The sequence below is a fragment of the Salvelinus alpinus genome, chromosome 6 (genome assembly GCF_045679555.1).
Source record: "Salvelinus alpinus chromosome 6, SLU_Salpinus.1, whole genome shotgun sequence".
In the NCBI taxonomy this organism is placed as follows: domain Eukaryota; kingdom Metazoa; phylum Chordata; class Actinopteri; order Salmoniformes; family Salmonidae; genus Salvelinus; species Salvelinus alpinus.
In genome coordinates this window covers 68,785,960-68,803,854 of record NC_092091.1, presented here as the reverse complement: position 1 = coordinate 68,803,854, position 17,895 = coordinate 68,785,960, and the positions used below count along the sequence as shown (strand labels likewise).

The 17,895-nt window shown below is 43.0% G+C and overlaps 4 protein-coding genes across 19 annotated transcripts; 1 reads left to right on the top strand and 3 right to left on the bottom strand.

Annotated features, from left to right (window-relative positions):
* Nucleotides 1-556: 556 nt before the first annotated feature.
* LOC139579191 (putative nuclease HARBI1) lies at nt 557-4,329 on the bottom strand. Of its 5 annotated transcripts, none has more exons than XM_071407603.1 (11): nt 3,945-4,329; nt 3,541-3,611; nt 3,277-3,453; nt 3,125-3,186; nt 2,956-3,042; nt 2,827-2,868; nt 2,585-2,758; nt 2,470-2,505; nt 1,817-2,371; nt 1,424-1,535; nt 557-1,329 (listed from the first exon to the last, which is right to left on the bottom strand). In XM_071407603.1, exons 1-8 carry the CDS (start codon nt 4,100-4,102, stop codon nt 2,470-2,472), a joined length of 807 nt encoding a protein of 268 aa, XP_071263704.1. In that variant the 5' UTR covers nt 4,103-4,329; the 3' UTR covers nt 557-1,329; nt 1,424-1,535; nt 1,817-2,371. The 5 variants fall into 5 exon arrangements, with proteins under 5 accessions (XP_071263704.1, XP_071263701.1, XP_071263703.1 ...); XM_071407600.1 differs by lacking the exon at nt 3,945-4,329 and adding an exon at nt 1,632-1,747 and having other exon boundaries at nt 3,541-3,683; XM_071407602.1 differs by having other exon boundaries at nt 2,470-2,758.
* A 184-nt stretch (nt 4,330-4,513) lies between these two features.
* Nucleotides 4,514-8,284, top strand: LOC139579197 (putative nuclease HARBI1). 10 transcript variants are annotated; one of them, XM_071407623.1, is made up of 10 exons: nt 4,514-4,902; nt 5,228-5,298; nt 5,386-5,562; nt 5,680-5,714; nt 5,797-5,883; nt 5,971-6,012; nt 6,081-6,254; nt 6,334-6,369; nt 6,468-7,415; nt 7,510-8,284. In XM_071407623.1, exons 1-8 carry the CDS (start codon nt 4,745-4,747, stop codon nt 6,367-6,369), a joined length of 780 nt encoding a protein of 259 aa, XP_071263724.1. In that variant the 5' UTR covers nt 4,514-4,744; the 3' UTR covers nt 6,468-7,415; nt 7,510-8,284. The 10 variants fall into 10 exon arrangements, 9 of the variants coding, with proteins under 9 accessions (XP_071263724.1, XP_071263717.1, XP_071263716.1 ...); XM_071407616.1 differs by having other exon boundaries at nt 5,653-5,714; nt 5,971-6,254; nt 6,334-7,022; nt 7,092-7,207; nt 7,304-7,415; XM_071407615.1 differs by having other exon boundaries at nt 4,514-5,298; nt 5,653-5,714; nt 6,334-7,022; nt 7,092-7,207; nt 7,304-7,415.
* Nucleotides 8,285-9,823: 1,539 nt separating this feature from the next.
* Nucleotides 9,824-14,342, bottom strand: trmo (tRNA methyltransferase O). 2 transcript variants are annotated; one of them, XM_071407607.1, is made up of 6 exons: nt 14,049-14,342; nt 13,762-13,907; nt 13,277-13,451; nt 12,846-13,003; nt 11,889-12,536; nt 9,824-10,191 (listed from the first exon to the last, which is right to left on the bottom strand). In XM_071407607.1, exons 1-6 carry the CDS (start codon nt 14,132-14,134, stop codon nt 9,941-9,943), a joined length of 1,464 nt encoding a protein of 487 aa, XP_071263708.1. In that variant the 5' UTR covers nt 14,135-14,342; the 3' UTR covers nt 9,824-9,940. The 2 variants fall into 2 exon arrangements, with proteins under 2 accessions (XP_071263708.1, XP_071263710.1); XM_071407609.1 differs by lacking the exon at nt 13,762-13,907 and having other exon boundaries at nt 14,049-14,311.
* A 280-nt stretch (nt 14,343-14,622) lies between these two features.
* On the bottom strand, nt 14,623-17,644 carry hemgn (hemogen). Of its 2 annotated transcripts, none has more exons than XM_071407628.1 (4): nt 17,445-17,644; nt 16,400-16,478; nt 15,323-15,801; nt 14,623-15,150 (listed from the first exon to the last, which is right to left on the bottom strand). In XM_071407628.1, the coding sequence occupies exons 1-4, from the start codon at nt 17,506-17,508 to the stop codon at nt 15,035-15,037; spliced, it is 738 nt and encodes a 245-aa protein (XP_071263729.1). In that variant the 5' UTR covers nt 17,509-17,644; the 3' UTR covers nt 14,623-15,034. The 2 variants fall into 2 exon arrangements, with proteins under 2 accessions (XP_071263729.1, XP_071263728.1); XM_071407627.1 differs by having other exon boundaries at nt 16,388-16,478; nt 17,445-17,602.
* Nucleotides 17,645-17,895: the final 251 nt, after the last annotated feature.

The window sequence follows — 17,895 nt, the reverse complement described above, 5'->3', positions numbered from 1 at the left end:
GGCTAAATTCCAGGATCTATTTAATCTCATCCCTAATGTCAGTCAGCAGTCACCACAAATGGAAACCAATAGTTATTTCACTGCTCACTATACATTGTTATCACATATAACTAGACCCACTGTTATTATTTAAACGTTTGTGATCATTAATTTCAATGATTTTGGATAAAAAATGATTTTTAGATGATGTTGCTATCATTAGATAATTTACAGTTTCCCATAGACTATAAGGCTATATATAAAATGATAGAATATTAGGGCCACAGAGGGGAAAAAAACACAAGTCATAATATTGTAACCAGTTGTTTTAAAGGAGGACAGTTGTTAAAATGACAGATGTGGGGCATTTCGTGAAATTGTACTTCAGTATGGTTTCATAAACAAAGACATGCTGATGTGCCAGAATATTAAGTATCACATTGTCATAAGTATCAAAACTGTAAAAACAATATGTAGCTTTTCTGCAGAAAGAACCAGCCTCATAAATTTATGACTTTATCCTTTTTCTTCAGTGTGGCCCTAGTACTCTGTCATATAAACAAATACACATTCCATATGAATATAAAAACACAATGTGTAACATTATGTTCCTTTATTGAATAAGGACAAAACAAAGCAGGTAAACCATCAGCTCCTTTCGAAACTGAAGTCACAGTGACTCTACAAGATGGAAAGCACAGAATCCAAGCATATTATACAAAATGATACATACACATTCAAAGGTCTGTATATAACACACCCTGCATGTCTGCACACTAAAATAAATGCAGGACAAATCCATACACATCAACTGAACAGACAAATGAATGGATGCAGTAGCCTCCCTGCAGCCTTGTATTACACACAGTATACCGCACAAACATCATAAGAGGCCAAATTCGTCAAAAAACGAACCCAAAAAAACCCAAATTCCTCTGCCACCGCAGGACATATTTAACCAAAATTGAAAGCACACATACTAACTAAAATAATTCAACACATATTGGTCCCTCAGCAGCCGACCACTGTCGTCATCAGGGAAGATTGCCGGATTGTCCCAGTCCATGGCTGGTGGCACTCTGGGGGCCCTCTCCTTCCTCAGGCAGGCCACATTGTGGAGGACAGCACAAGCCACAGTAATATCACATGCCCTAACAGGGCTGACCCTTAATTTGTGAAGGCAGTGAAAGCGTGCCTTCAGGAGGCCAAAGGTCATTTCAACTCTGGCCCTGGTCCTGGCATGGGCATGGTTGTAGGCCTGCTGTGCTTCCTGGGGGTCTGTGAAAGGTGTCAGGAGAAAAGGCTGGCAGCCATACCCCCTGTCTCCCAGCAACACACCAGAGAATTCACCTGTCAACACAAAATCTCATCATTACTACCTCATAAACACAGTGATATTCTTGACACAGCCATGATGGTTATAAATAGGGGTTGTGTGGCTTACCTTGTGATAGGCACTGATAGATTTCAGAGGCCCGAAAGATTCTGGAGTCATGGACTGAGCCAGGCCATTTTGCCACAACATTGCTGATCACACAGTCAGCATTGCAGACCATCTGAAATCATAAGATGAGGAATATTACACCAATCAATGCACATCACTGGCAATGCAGAGTGTTCGTCAATGGACAATATCAAAAAGTTATGTTCACCTGAACATTAATGCTGTGAAAGGATTTCCTATTCACAAAATCGGCCTCATGGGCACCTGAGGGGGCTTTTATCCTTATGTGTGTGCAGTCCACTGCACCAATGACATTGGGGAAACCTGTCACACAAAGTAATGAGTATCCTACTATGTGTTAACAGTTGTCCTGTAATTTGTAGATCCTCTTACCTGCAATCCTATAGAACTCCTCTTTGATGTCACAGAGTCTTCTGTGGCCAGGGAAGGAGATGAAGACATCTGCTAATGCTTTGATAGCCAGACACACACTCCTTATTGTGCGGCAAATTGTGGCCTTGTTCAGCTGTTCTGCATCCCCCACTGAGTACAGGAAGGCTCCACTAGCAAAAAAGCGCAAGGCCACACAAACCATTTGCTCCACACTCAGTGCATGGCTCCGTGCAGTGCGGTGCTTAATCCTGGGACCCAGTAGTCTGCATAGATACCTGATGCCATCTGCAGAAAACCTGTATCTTTCATATAGATGGTCATCAGGGAAGGCCAGTGGGTCCAACCGGTCCCTGAAGACCCTTTCTCGCCTGAAGGCTCTCCTCAGCACAAGTGCTTCTTCATCCACCACATCTCGCACGAATGGGCATGCCATTGTCAGAGCAGAAAGGAACACACAATTTTGGGCCTTCATATAGGCTAGTGGCCACACCTGGTGCTGGGGGGGTGGGCAAAAGAGGGCGATGCCTTATAACGATGACTTGGTTGTACTGATTGCTGGGAAAATAAAAAAAACCTTAGAAAGATGCCACCGTCCTGTGTGCTCACAATAAGAGCTCATATGTCATGGCTCACTTGACTTTACGAGAATATACCTAATTTTTATTTTGAGCTGTGTCATCTTCTTGGAGCTGGGGGAGGAAAGAAAAATAATGATTAATACATTTGTGTTACAGTTAGCATACAGTGTACATTGAAGGCATATCTCACCTCCCTCTCAAGTTTTTTTATTTCAAGGTCCAGTTTCCTAATTGTCCTCTTTTTTATTTCGGACTCCAGTGCAAGATTTTCCATCTTTTTCTTCTTGTACTGAATGTCTATGTCTGCCAGTTCTATTTGGCGCCGGAGGTGGTTGCCATACAACTTTCTGATAGCTTGTGAGCTCTGTGAACACAATACAATTAGCGCAGCTGGAATTTGGCAGGATGTGGTGTCCTTTTATTAATACGCACTATGTTGCCAGGCTGGTTTTCCCACTGTATAGCATCTGGGTCCTGTAAAAGAAATTAGATTTTTTGATTTTGATGAGGACTCCTCACCATTGTAGAGTAAATAGTACTTTCACAGTCTTAACATGATACCTCATGCCTTCTGGAATCCAGAGAGATGGTCTCCTCCTCATCATCGTCTCCATTATGTGCTGTTGCTGCTGCACTGGGGCCTTCACCCTATCACATTTAATCGGATTCATATTGAAGCTAGTAGACAAGACATGCCAGGCCTACAGTATGCCTTTGATGGAGTACTCACTGGATCAGCATCGTCTGGTGCTTGTGCTGGTGGCTCTAACAGGAACACAGTGCTGCCAGACACTGCAAGGCAATAGGTAAACCAAAGTCAGACAGTCCAAATTGATTCAATATGAATGTGGTTGTATCCCATGTAGAGATGGAAGGACATACCTTGAATGAAGCGGGTGGCATCTTGGGAGGAACCTATGCTCGTCTCTTTCCCCCCAGGGATCCCCTCTAAGACGGGCCTGCCTTTATTTAGCTCCAAGGCCATGTCCTCTGCTGGGGTAAGGTCAGCCTTTGGTGACCCACCACCCGTGCCTTGTCTGTGGGTATTCTTTTTCACTGCTAAAACAGTACAGACAATGTGTGAGCAGGCACCTTCTGGGTACAATATATGCTTGTGCTTTGTTAAATATTAGTCAGGGACCATACCATTCTGCAGAATGTTCTTGTATTTGATTTTGACCTGCTGCCATGTCCGTTTTGGCCCGTTCATGTTTAATCTACACACACACACACACACACACACACACACACACACACACACACACACACACACACACACACACACACATTTAATGGAGTCACACTGCAAAAAATTACTTGGTATTTTTGTCTTGTTTTCAGTAAAAATATCAAAAAATGTATCATAGCTTTATACAGTGTGATGGAGTTACTTTACACAATTGCACTCATATCTGCAGTGCATTTCAATTAAAAATTTAACCGTTTCATAATTACAGTACAACTGCATTTTTGGAGATGTGAATTAAATATTTGAATTGTAATTGTGATGTTTCAGCGGAGCGGTGAGTGTGTAATTGTGCACTACTTACGCATTCAGGCGGTCTGCAATACTTTGCCACGCTTTTTCTCTTTGCTTTATCACTGTGGCGGTGTTGCCTTTCTTCTTAATTATATCTTTTACCTCCTTGTATGCCTCCATGAGGATTTGTGCTTCCGACGGGGAAAAGTACGCGGCTCTAGTTGCCATGGTAAATCAGTTAATCTGTGATCTGTGGCGGGGTCTATTTGAGTGAGCCGTGAGCGCGCACCTATCCAGGATTGGTTTCACCTGGCTTAATGAATCCGTGTCTGCTCATCCTGGCTTGGTCTTTGTGCAACCAATTAAGCCTGGACGCACATGTTTTGGCTTCATTGAGCTCAGCTGAGTCATTTATCCCGGATGTCTTAATTCTACTTTTGTGCAACAGGCCCCAGGTCTCATCTGCATCTAATCCTCACCTCAATGCATCTGTCCCACTCGATGATTAGAATTAACGTTTTAATACAGACACAGCAGGTCATTGATCAGGACCGTTACCTACCTGAGTCCGCGTTAAAACGCTAATTCTAGTCACCGAGTGTGATCAGATGCATTGAGGTCGAGCATCAGATGCAGATGAGTCCAGGGGCCTGTTGCACAAAAGTAGAATTAAGACATCCGGGATAAATGACTCAGCTGAGCTCAATGAAGCCAAAACATGTGCGTCCAGGCTTAATTGGTTGCACAAAGACCAAGCCAGGATGAGCAGACACGGATTCATTAAGCCAGGTGAAACCAATCCTGGATAGGTGCGCGCTCACGGCTCACTCAAATAGACCCCGCCACAGATCACAGATTAACTGATTTACCATGGCAACTAGAGCCGCGTACTTTTCCCCGTCGGAAGCACAAATCCTCATGGAGGCATACGAGGAGGTAAAAGATATAATTAAGAAGAAAGGCAACACCGCCACAGTGATAAAGCAAAGAGAAAAAGCGTGGCAAAGTATTGCAGACCGCCTGAATGCGTAAGTAGTGCACAATTACACACTCACCGCTCCGCTGAAACATCACAATTACAATTCAAATATTTAATTCACATCTCCAAAAATGCAGTTGTACTGTAATTATGAAACGGTTAAATTTTTAATTGAAATGCACTGCAGATATGAGTGAAATTGTGTAAAGTAACTCCATCACACTGTATAAAGCCATGATACATTTTTTGATATTTTTACTGAAAACAAGACAAAAATACCAAGTAATTTTTTGCAGTGTGACTCCATTAAATGTGTGTGTGTGTGTGTGTGTGTGTGTGTGTGTGTGTGTGTGTGTGTGTGTGTGTGTGTGTAGATTAAACATGAACGGGCCAAAACGGACATGGCAGCAGGTCAAAATCAAATACAAGAACATTCTGCAGAATGGTATGGTCCCTGACTAATATTTAACAAAGCACAAGCATATATTGTACCCAGAAGGTGCCTGCTCACACATTGTCTGTACTGTTTTAGCAGTGAAAAAGAATACCCACAGACAAGGCACGGGTGGTGGGTCACCAAAGGCTGACCTTACCCCAGCAGAGGACATGGCCTTGGAGCTAAATAAAGGCAGGCCCGTCTTAGAGGGGATCCCTGGGGGGAAAGAGACGAGCATAGGTTCCTCCCAAGATGCCACCCGCTTCATTCAAGGTATGTCCTTCCATCTCTACATGGGATACAACCACATTCATATTGAATCAATTTGGACTGTCTGACTTTGGTTTACCTATTGCCTTGCAGTGTCTGGCAGCACTGTGTTCCTGTAAGAGCCACCAGCACAAGCACCAGACGATGCTGATCCAGTGAGTACTCCATCAAAGGCATACTGTAGGCCTGGCATGTCTTGTCTACTAGCTTCAATATGAATCCGATTAAATGTGATAGGGTGAAGGCCCCAGTGCAGCAGCAACAGCACATGATGGAGACGATGATGAGGAGGAGACCATCTCTCTGGATTCCAGAAGGCATGAGGTATCATGTTAAGACTGTGAAAGTACTATTTACTCTACAATGGTGAGGAGTCCTCATCAAAATCAAAAAATCTAATTTCTTTTACAGGACCCAGATGCTATACAGTGGGAAAACCAGCCTGGCAACATAGTGCGTATTAATAAAAGGACACCACATCCTGCCAAATTCCAGCTGCGCTAATTGTATTGTGTTCACAGAGCTCACAAGCTATCAGAAAGTTGTATGGCAACCACCTCCGGCGCCAAATAGAACTGGCAGACATAGACATTCAGTACAAGAAGAAAAAGATGGAAAATCTTGCACTGGAGTCCGAAATAAAAAAGAGGACAATTAGGAAACTGGACCTTGAAATAAAAAAACTTGAGAGGGAGGTGAGATATGCCTTCAATGTACACTGTATGCTAACTGTAACACAAATGTATTAATCATTATTTTTCTTTCCTCCCCCAGCTCCAAGAAGATGACACAGCTCAAAATAAAAATTAGGTATATTCTCGTAAAGTCAAGTGAGCCATGACATATGAGCTCTTATTGTGAGCACACAGGACGGTGGCATCTTTCTAAGGTTTTTTTTATTTTCCCAGCAATCAGTACAACCAAGTCATCGTTATAAGGCATCGCCCTCTTTTGCCCACCCCCCCAGCACCAGGTGTGGCCACTAGCCTATATGAAGGCCCAAAATTGTGTGTTCCTTTCTGCTCTGACAATGGCATGCCCATTCGTGCGAGATGTGGTGGATGAAGAAGCACTTGTGCTGAGGAGAGCCTTCAGGCGAGAAAGGGTCTTCAGGGACCGGTTGGACCCACTGGCCTTCCCTGATGACCATCTATATGAAAGATACAGGTTTTCTGCAGATGGCATCAGGTATCTATGCAGACTACTGGGTCCCAGGATTAAGCACCGCACTGCACGGAGCCATGCACTGAGTGTGGAGCAAATGGTTTGTGTGGCCTTGCGCTTTTTTGCTAGTGGAGCCTTCCTGTACTCAGTGGGGGATGCAGAACAGCTGAACAAGGCCACAATTTGCCGCACAATAAGGAGTGTGTGTCTGGCTATCAAAGCATTAGCAGATGTCTTCATCTCCTTCCCTGGCCACAGAAGACTCTGTGACATCAAAGAGGAGTTCTATAGGATTGCAGGTAAGAGGATCTACAAATTACAGGACAACTGTTAACACATAGTAGGATACTCATTACTTTGTGTGACAGGTTTCCCCAATGTCATTGGTGCAGTGGACTGCACACACATAAGGATAAAAGCCCCCTCAGGTGCCCATGAGGCTGATTTTGTGAATAGGAAATCCTTTCACAGCATTAATGTTCAGGTGAACATAACTTTTTGATATTGTCCATTGACGAACACTCTGCATTGCCAGTGATGTGCATTGATTGGTGTAATATTCCTCATCTTATGATTTCAGATGGTCTGCAATGCTGACTGTGTGATCAGCAATGTTGTGGCAAAATGGCCTGGCTCAGTCCATGACTCCAGAATCTTTCGGGCCTCTGAAATCTATCAGTGCCTATCACAAGGTAAGCCACACAACCCCTATTTATAACCATCATGGCTGTGTCAAGAATATCACTGTGTTTATGAGGTAGTAATGATGAGATTTTGTGTTGACAGGTGAATTCTCTGGTGTGTTGCTGGGAGACAGGGGGTATGGCTGCCAGCCTTTTCTCCTGACACCTTTCACAGACCCCCAGGAAGCACAGCAGGCCTACAACCATGCCCATGCCAGGACCAGGGCCAGAGTTGAAATGACCTTTGGCCTCCTGAAGGCACGCTTTCACTGCCTTCACAAATTAAGGGTCAGCCCTGTTAGGGCATGTGATATTACTGTGGCTTGTGCTGTCCTCCACAATGTGGCCTGCCTGAGGAAGGAGAGGGCCCCCAGAGTGCCACCAGCCATGGACTGGGACAATCCGGCAATCTTCCCTGATGACGACAGTGGTCGGCTGCTGAGGGACCAATATGTGTTGAATTATTTTAGTTAGTATGTGTGCTTTCAATTTTGGTTAAATATGTCCTGCGGTGGCAGAGGAATTTGGTTTTTTTTGGGTTCGTTTTTTGACGAATTTGGCCTCTTATGATGTTTGTGCGGTATACTGTGTGTAATACAAGGCTGCAGGGAGGCTACTGCATCCATTCATTTGTCTGTTCAGTTGATGTGTATGGATTTGTCCTGCATTTATTTTAGTGTGCAGACATGCAGGGTGTGTTATATACAGACCTTTGAATGTGTATGTATCATTTTGTATAATATGCTTGGATTCTGTGCTTTCCATCTTGTAGAGTCACTGTGACTTCAGTTTCGAAAGGAGCTGATGGTTTACCTGCTTTGTTTTGTCCTTATTCAATAAAGGAACATAATGTTACACATTGTGTTTTTATATTCATATGGAATGTGTATTTGTTTATATGACAGAGTACTAGGGCCACACTGAAGAAAAAGGATAAAGTCATAAATTTATGAGGCTGGTTCTTTCTGCAGAAAAGCTACATATTGTTTTTACAGTTTTGATACTTATGACAATGTGATACTTAATATTCTGGCACATCAGCATGTCTTTGTTTATGAAACCATACTGAAGTACAATTTCACGAAATGCCCCACATCTGTCATTTTAACAACTGTCCTCCTTTAAAACAACTGGTTACAATATTATGACTTGTGTTTTTTTCCCCTCTGTGGCCCTAATATTCTATCATTTTATATATAGCCTTATAGTCTATGGGAAACTGTAAATTATCTAATGATAGCAACATCATCTAAAAATCATTTTTTATCCAAAATCATTGAAATTAATGATCACAAACGTTTAAATAATAACAGTGGGTCTAGTTATATGTGATAACAATGTATAGTGAGCAGTGAAATAACTATTGGTTTCCATTTGTGGTGACTGCTGACTGACATTAGGGATGAGATTAAATAGATCCTGGAATTTAGCCTGGTCTGGAGCAGGCTAGCTCCACAGAATAAATCTCCATGGTAATTTATACCATAACATATCCTCCTGCCCCCTATCCATCTTTAGTGCAACCGGATTACGGATCAATTGAGCCAGGATCACCAAGATATCCTGGCTTAATCCCTTATCCTAGTTTTGTGCAACAGGCCCCAGTGCTTGGAGGATGAAGTCAGCCTTTAACATAGCCAGGTGGCGATTCAGTGGTCCCATTAGGCAATTCAAATCAACTGCTCTAGGCGTTGTTGTTTTCTCTCTGTTCAGTGAACTCTACATCCAATTTAACAACACACTATTAATTAGTTGTAATTTGCTGACCTTAAAAACATCGTCTCCTCAAACGAAAATACCCACTGTGTGTGTGACTCCGAGCCTCCAACCCTGTCTCACACACACACTCACAAGAATACAAAGTAGTGGTGTGAAAGAGTGATTTGCTGTTGCTATTGGAAAGGGGAGTGGTTCTAGTAGTAAATCTATGCCAGGCAATGGAAGGCCCCCTCCATCCAACAATGACAAGTTGACCAATCCCACAGACTTGTCACACTGGATATAGACAGAGGGCAATTAAGTTCCCAATATAAATCCCTGAATTTAAAAGACTTTGTACTGGACATTGGATTACTAAAACTGAGAGGTTGACAAAGGTCAAGGGAAATACTGGAAGCAATTTTGGAATCCATATCCTATCATTGCGGAGTCGATATTAAAACTGTGCAACAATCTAACTTAGATAGTAAAGGCCTGTTCACTACCTTTACTAAACAGAACTCAACCGTAAAGATTCCATCTGATAAGTGATAGTGTGCACTGCAGTGTACCGAGGTGCTCTCTTCCAGCCTAGAGGTGCTTGGGATAAATACTCTATAATGTAACTTACTTAGTCAAATAAAGTGTTACGATCATACGGTATAACCAACCATTTCAACAAGCACTCTATCTTTACAGGAAAAATGAAAAAATCCATGTTTTAATAACAGTTGTTTATAACATTGCATTTATTTAGTTAAATATTCATATTTTCTCAGATTCCAAAATCAATCCATAGAACCAGAACCATTAGGATCATATAGAACCTGAACCATTCAGCTGGCCAGTTCTTTTCCAACGGCCAGTTCTTTTCCAACGGCCACGAGTCTGACCCGGAGCACCTCAGCGAAGCCCTGTCCGAACCAGCAGGTGATGTCTGCCGTGTCCAAGGTGAAGAAGAAGAGTCTGTCCTTACAGCGGCTCCTCCGATACACTGACCTGGGGTCAGCAGATAGGACCCCTCTGATGGCGGCCGCAGCCTCTTTTGGACCACGCAGGAACCGGAACCTGGGTCGGTCACGGGATTCTAGAGAAACGGGGACATTCATAGAGGAAGAAGCCAGTGAACATAGATCTACTTTAACGATTATGGCAAAATGGATGACGGAGAAACAGTACTTTTTTTTAATACCGTTGACTTTAGTTTGGTAGGATAGTTTAGGCATGAGATGCAATGGTATCTATACAAACCCGATGCAAAAACAATTGCCGCCACAATGGAGCTCTCTGGTGGATGAATGCACAACTGTCCTTTTAAAAAGCAATAAAGCTCTCAAGTCAACCTCAGCTCGGGGAGAATTACAGTGAATTCGGAAAGTACTTCCGACCCCTTGACTTTTTCCACATTATGTTACGTTACAGCTTTATTATAAAAATGGATTGAATTGTGTATTACATAAGTATTCAGACCCTTTAATCAGTACTTTGTTGAAGCACCTTTGGCAGTGATTACAGTCTTGATTCTTCTTGGCTATGACGCTACAATCTTGGCACACCTGTATTTGGGGAGTCTATCCCATTCTTCTCTGCAAATCCTCTCAAGCTCTGTCAGGTTGGATGGGGAGCGTCGCTGCACAGCTATTTTCAGGTCTCTCCAGAGATGTTTGATCGGGTTCAAGTCCGGGCTCTGGCAGGGCCTATCAAGGACTTTCAGAGACTTGTCCCAAAGCTACTCCTGTGTTGTCTTGGCTGTGTGCTTAGGGTCATTTTCCTGTTGGAAGGTGAACCTTCGCCCCAGTCTGAGGTCCTGAGCAGGTTTTCATCAAGGATCTCTCTCCCAGTCCCTGCCGCTGAAAAACATCCCCACAGCATGCTGCCACCACCATGCTTCACCGTAGGGATGGTGCCAGGTTTCCTCCAGACATGACGCTTGGCATTCAGGCCAAAGAGTTCAATCTTGGTTTCATCAGACCAGAGAATCTTGTTTCTCATGGTCTGAGAGTCCTTTAGGTGCCTTTTGGCAAACTCCAAGCGGGCTATCATGTGCCTTTTACAAAGGAGTGGCTTCCGTCTGGCCACTCTACCATAAAGGCCTAATTGGTGGAGTGCTGCAGAGATGGTTGTCCTTCTGGAAGGTTCTCCCATCTCCACAGAGGAACTCTGGAAGTCTGTCAGAGTGACCATCGGGTTCTTGGTCACCCACCTGACCAAGGTTCTTCTCCCCCGATTGCTCAGTTTTGCCGAGCGGCCAGATCTAGGAAGTCTTGGTGGTTCCAAACTTCTTCCATTTAAGAATGATTGAGGCCACTGTGTTCTTGGAGACCTTCAATGCTGCAGAAATGTTTTGGTACCCTTCCCCAGGTCTGTGCCTCGACACAATCATGTGTCGGAGCTCTACGGACAATCCCTGACATGCACTGTCAACTGTGGGACCTTATATAGAAAGGTGTGTGCCTTTCCAAATCATGTCCAATCAATTGAATTTACCACAGGTGGACTCCAATCAAGTTGTAGAAACATCTCAAGAATGATAAATGGAAACAGGATGCACCTGAGCTCAATTTCGAGTCTCATAGCAAAGTCTGAATAATTATGGAAATAAGCCATTAAAAAAAAGATATATACATTTGCAAAAAAAATATACCTGCTTTCGCTTTGTCATTATGGGGTAGTTTGAGGATTTAAAAAAATGTAAAATGTAATCCATTTTAGAATAAGGCTGTAATGTAACAAAATATGGAAAAAGTCAAGGGGTCTGAATACTTTCCCAAAGCATAGGCTTACCTGTATTGATGGGGGCAAGGAACTCCCCCAGCTCTCTCTCTGCATGGGGGGTGAAGCGCACCTCCAGACTGGTCACAGGAGGCTCCCTGATCCAGCCAGCGATGGTGCTGTAGGCCTCTTCCCCATAGCAGGGCCTAGCACTATCCTCCACTGGCTCCAATGGCTTGGTTTTAGGGCCATCTGAAGCCTGAGACTTTCCTACAGAGCTCCCCAGGGTGAGGCGGTCATGTCCCTCGCTGATGTAGGCTTTGAGCTCCCCCAGCACAGTGGTGAGGTCTTTGCCCAAGGCTTTCGGAGCAGAAAACCTGGAGGCATCGCCTGGATAGAGGATGTGAACTTTGGATTTGTCTTTTGAGTAGAGTATTCTGGGGTCTGCGCTATGACTATCCCGTCTCTCAACCCCCAAGTCCAACTGGGGATCAACAGTACAGGAGAACGAAGCAACTGAGTCTGAATGCAGCTTCTCCACACTGGTGGTCCCCTCTTCTGATGGTACACTGGCGCTCTCAGGTTGGACGCCAGAGTCATAAGTATCCGTGTCAATGTCCAGTCTACTGTGTGGGGAGTCATAGTCAGAGATGTAGGGTTTGATATCGAGGACAGGGGTGCCTGCGATCATGTCTATCTCACTCAGATGAAGTGTGTCACCTTTAAAGTAGAAAGTGAACTGTTTATTTCATAAAATACACCAATCCACATAGCAGGCAGTTCAACACTGAACAATAGTGTGCCTATGGCTTAGCAATTATGGGGACAATAAGGCTAAGCATACCTGCAATAATGTCGGACACACCCACAAACTCACTCTCTCACACACACAATGTACTGCTCAATCTGAAATGAGACTCTGCAACATTCTGGGGATTATATATTTGGGGACGCACCTTTAGACGGAGCACCGTCACACTGCGCAGAAAAGCAAAGCAATTCGAGCTGTTTCTGGCGACTGATACTAACCTGTGACTCTGTCCAGCTTGGCCAGGGTCAGACCCAAAGCGTTGGGCCGGTGGGGGCTACGTGTGGAGTACACCCCAACCCTCTGGCCGTTCAGTCTGGGTGGCTTCACCTTAGCCTTATAACTCAGGTGGCCGTTCTTATGGAACAGGAAGATGACCCTGGAAATGGAATGAGTGAAAGCAGGCTAATGTATTTATTGTACAAGTGTAGACAAATTGGGAATATTGGGATGTAAGTTGATCAAAACAGTTTATGACTAAGAAAATGATTGTGACATCCTTGATACGTTTAGCTAATGAGAGAACTGTCTTTGCAAAAAATACAGATTGTTTTATGTAGTACTGACATTGCTACCTTCTTAAACAGCCTTAAGTTTAGCTAGCTACCCCCTCTACTAAGTTTGGCTCCCTATCCCAGTCTCTAGTACGTACCAGACATGAGAGTAGTTGTCCAGGCCGACCAGTGAGTGTTCAGGGTTGTTGAAAACACTCTGCTGGATCTGAAGGGTGGCCCTGGAGGGCCCACATATGGTTGGCTGTCTGGGGGTGCCATTCTTCACTGAGAAACAGGAGCTGATGTAACCTATGGGGACTGTCTGGATGGTCCCTGTGAAGGAGAAATTGACATTTTCAAACAATGATTAAAGGTCCATTATCTAGCTTTGTGCCAGACCAAACATATTTCAGATAGAAATGCAAGCTATAGATCATGTCATTCTCATAAAAAATTATTCTCATTGGAAGCAAGTCTGATAAGCGGAAGATCCTTTGTGTGCGATATTTCTATATTGATTCTATATTGAATAGAAGTTCTAATTAAGTGCCAGTCAGATAAAGCTAAACAATGATCAAGACAAGTTATGCGGGGAAGATATGAGAGGGATATAAGCGAGAAATCGAGTGCCTTAGCCAGCTACCTTTCTCAAGTGAATTCTGTGTCTCTAGTTCTGCCTGTGGCCCCGGCTGACTCTTTGGAGATCGACTCTGGCCAATGTGTGTCAAAGCAGACTGGAGAGATGTCATGTGTTTTCGATGAGAACGAACAGCACTGTCCAACAATTGCCTGGGTGGGGGGGAACATTTTAATACCTGTGTTGACACATTATGGTCAGCAGCATATAGTCAGTATGTAATACGAATAACGACTTAGCTAGATGTTTTTTTTTCAAGATGCCATGCTTTACATTATGCATTAATTTCATACCTGAGATTCTTGATTTCTTTTCGCATGACAGATATCTGCTGGTTGAGTTTGTTGACATGCTCGGTACAGTTGCAAGTGGCAGACATTTTGATAGTGTCTTGATTGCTTTGCTAGTTTGTCATTGATTAGATTAAATAATCAGAATTCATACAATAACATCTGATAATGTTGTAAAATATCAGAGATTGTTTATGCTGTCTAACAAAATTACACATCTCTGCTGAAATGCTTCCGCGCATGTGTGTCGTCATTTCTAGCTGGCCAACCAGCAACTTACTAATGGAAAGCGGTGACTGACTGCTGTAGCAAGCATGCGCAAATGATTATGTAAATTGTGAAGCAAAAAATCTAACTCGTGTCCTGTTGGAGAGTTATGGATGAAACTCGTAGAAATAACTATTTTTCATGGTTGTCAGTTTAGAGAAATGTCAAAACAACATGTGTACTGTAATATTGAATATATATAATGACTCCTTCGAGATTGTTTCACTACTGTAAAAGGACAGCAGAGGGTAGTATTGAGGAACTGAGACTTGTTCTTATTTTGTAGATGATCATAACAAGGAGACAGTCATATTATCAACAAAGCATCACACTTTTATTATCATAGCGCTTATCTCAAATAAACCATTGGTATAAAAAAAAATCACAATTAGAAAACACAGTTACCAGAAATGATTAAATACAAATGTATTTTCAAATGCTGCCATATTTAGCTTGTACAAATCATTTATTAAATACAGACAGTGCAGTTCTTGCAACATAACAAATTTAGACACCATTCATGAAGCAAAAATAAATAAATCCATGGGTAGGTTTAAAGCTGGAATTCATGCATTTCGTTGTACATAACATTTCGTATCCATACTCTATGAGTTAACCAGTAAGGCAAAACTGCATCACCTCTCAAATGCACATGTTGACAGAATAGATTACTATGCATGTAATCTGTCTGTGTGCTATCAGAGGCCAGATCTGAGTGGATTTCAGAAGAAGTTTCTTGGTGGATGATCTTGTGAAGGAGCACCAGTGTAGAACCTGGGGAACGTAGAGAACACTCTATTCTGTTCAGGCACATTGACAGACGGCTCCTCACTTGAACCTATGACAGAAAGGTGGTTAGTTTAACATTTCTGATTATACTATATGTGACAAGATCATATCCCTCACAGCTAGATAACATCCCAATGAGCTCATTGGCCAGCCACTTCAGTATATTCAGAAGTCAAGTACATGACTGCAAAGAGACATCAATTAATTGATGCCATTAGTACCTTGATCAGTGCCCCGGTTGTTTTGAGATGGAGGGATGACTTCCTTCTCATCAGGACCCAAGTCCTCAATCAGCACCTGGTCCAGGGTGTCACTACCCTGGTCACTGCCTTCTGTGTACAGGGTCTCCAACAGGGAAGGTGCAGGGGCAGTAACAGGGTTATACATTGGAGAAGGGGCAACAACAGGCACAGGAGCAGGGGCAAGGATAGGGATAGGGGCTGGGACGGGGGGAACATACGCCGGTAGTGATTCTGGCGGGCTAGGGTCCACCGGAAGGAATGGGGATAGTGAGATCAAGGTAGGGGCAGGGGTGACTTCCACTGGTTTGGACACCACCTTTACAATGACAGCCTCCTGTTCTGGCTCTTCCTGGGAAGCCGGGAGCTCCGGTGTTGGATCAGTCTTCCTTGGCCTTCCTCGTCTTCCCGAGCTACTCTTCTCCTCTCTTCCCCTCGCTCTCTTCCTCCTGCTCTCTACCCTGATGTCACACAAATAGAAATGTAATTGTGGGTCGTCATTATACACTTCCCCGCAACTGGAATGTTTACACTTTGCAGCTGATTACGTTGATAAGCTTGGCGATATTCATTCATGCATTGTTGATAGTGCAAAGTCCTTGATCTAAATGTGTGGTGCCAATAGTTGGAAACGCCTAGGCAACCTTTGGTTTCCTCTGGCTTCATATTGGACAATATGGGCTGGAAGACCGATAGGCAGCCAAATACGATCATTATCAAATATATTGTTTCATGTACACAACTTTATTTATGCATGTACAACACATCTATTACTATTTTCTGGTCTTACATTCTTTAAACATACAAAAACATAAAGTCATGTTAAGTGGCTTTTCAGCCAAACTTATTTAAGCATGTAAGCAAGCACTAGAGTAAGCCAATAAGGACAAAGGGCTTGGCAGCTGTATTGAAGCCCACATAGTCCACTCAAGTTTCTAGTTAAATACATTTGTCGGCTGAAGCACAAAACCGTCATTAGTGGTTCAAATCTAAGCCTCTTCCTCTTCCATTACTAGTTCTGCACCTCTTCTTAATGTCTACATTTACCCATAAACCCACTGGTTAATCGCCTTCTCCTCGGCCTCTGCCTTTCTTTTCTTGAGAAGGTCTCTGTCTCTTAGCCGCCGCTGGATCCCACCTGTAACACCGACCAACATACACCAGTCAGCCAGTCAGTCAGTCAGCTATCAACAACAGACAGGACACTTCACTCTCATTCCTCATTTGAATTCTATTACATCAATAGTCAGAGTGTAAGACACATTTAGTAAATATCGTAATAAACTGACAATGGTTCAATAAAAATTGGGTTACTTAGGCACTTTGTTTCATTATGATTTTGTTCACTGTCCTCTCTGTACTTGATCAATTACTGGTTTATGCTGTGGTAACAAAACTCTCTCCATATTTGAATGCTCCAGTAGTTTATGCTGTTGTATGATTTGTGTCAGAAATTGACTGCAAAACCAATGCAGCTATGTAGCAGCAGTTGTATAAACCATCAGCATACCAAAGTATAGGATGATAGTACATATTATACCATGGCATTGTTGAATAGTCCATTCTGATTGGCTTGAAGGGCATTCTAGAGCATGCATTATTTCCCTATAACTCACTCTATATTTGCACGGTAGAATTCAATGGCTATAGTTCATTTTTACATTGTTTGAGCTGCTTTTGAAAGAAAAAGTTGAATTGAAAACAGTATTGTATAGGATGATTAGTACATGTTAGTACATGGTGTCTGGGACTACAAACATACAGTATGAGACACAAACAGACTTATGTCTGGACACAAACAGAGAACATCTACAGTAAAATTGTCTTCCAAATACATGTTCCTATTGAGTTGCAATCATCTTAGTGGTACATCTGTTTGGACAGATCAACCATCAGTAAGTCCTTTGTGACCCAGTTTGCAGCAAAATACATTGGCAGGAATATGCATGAATAGAGCCAATGTTAACAAATAAAAGGACACTATGACATACTAATACTAGGACTAAGATAGTAACCTTTTCCAGAGAACAGTGGTACATCTGAGAAATAACTGGATATTTCACTATAAAACACAGAATAGAGACCATGTTCAGAGGTCATTTACCTTGGTGATCATTGGGGTTTTTATATTCCAACTCTGGTTTCTCTTTATCGAACGTCCCCTTCATTTTGCCTCCTGTAGAAATTAATGTAACTTGTTGAGAGGGGCAAGTGAGCAGAGAGGGGTAAAAACGTTGAGAAAAAATGATGTCTCTTTGCAAGTCCCGCCCCCAAAAAAATCATTATCTGGTTAACCATTACCATAGCCCTGGAAGAGTTCTTATGGCTCAGCTCTTATCGTATTTGTAAAGGTGGAGGAGTTGGCACAAAACGGGCATAAAAAAGCAGGCCATGTTGCTGGCTGTGTGTGTGTGTGTGTGTGTGTGTGTGTGTGTGTGTGTGCGAGAGAGAGAGAGAGTTGTCATGGGGCTACCTATACAGATGTGTGTGTCTGAGAATAGCTAGCAGCACAGTATAAATAAAAGGTGCGGAGTGTGTCACTGGTGCTCAGGAGA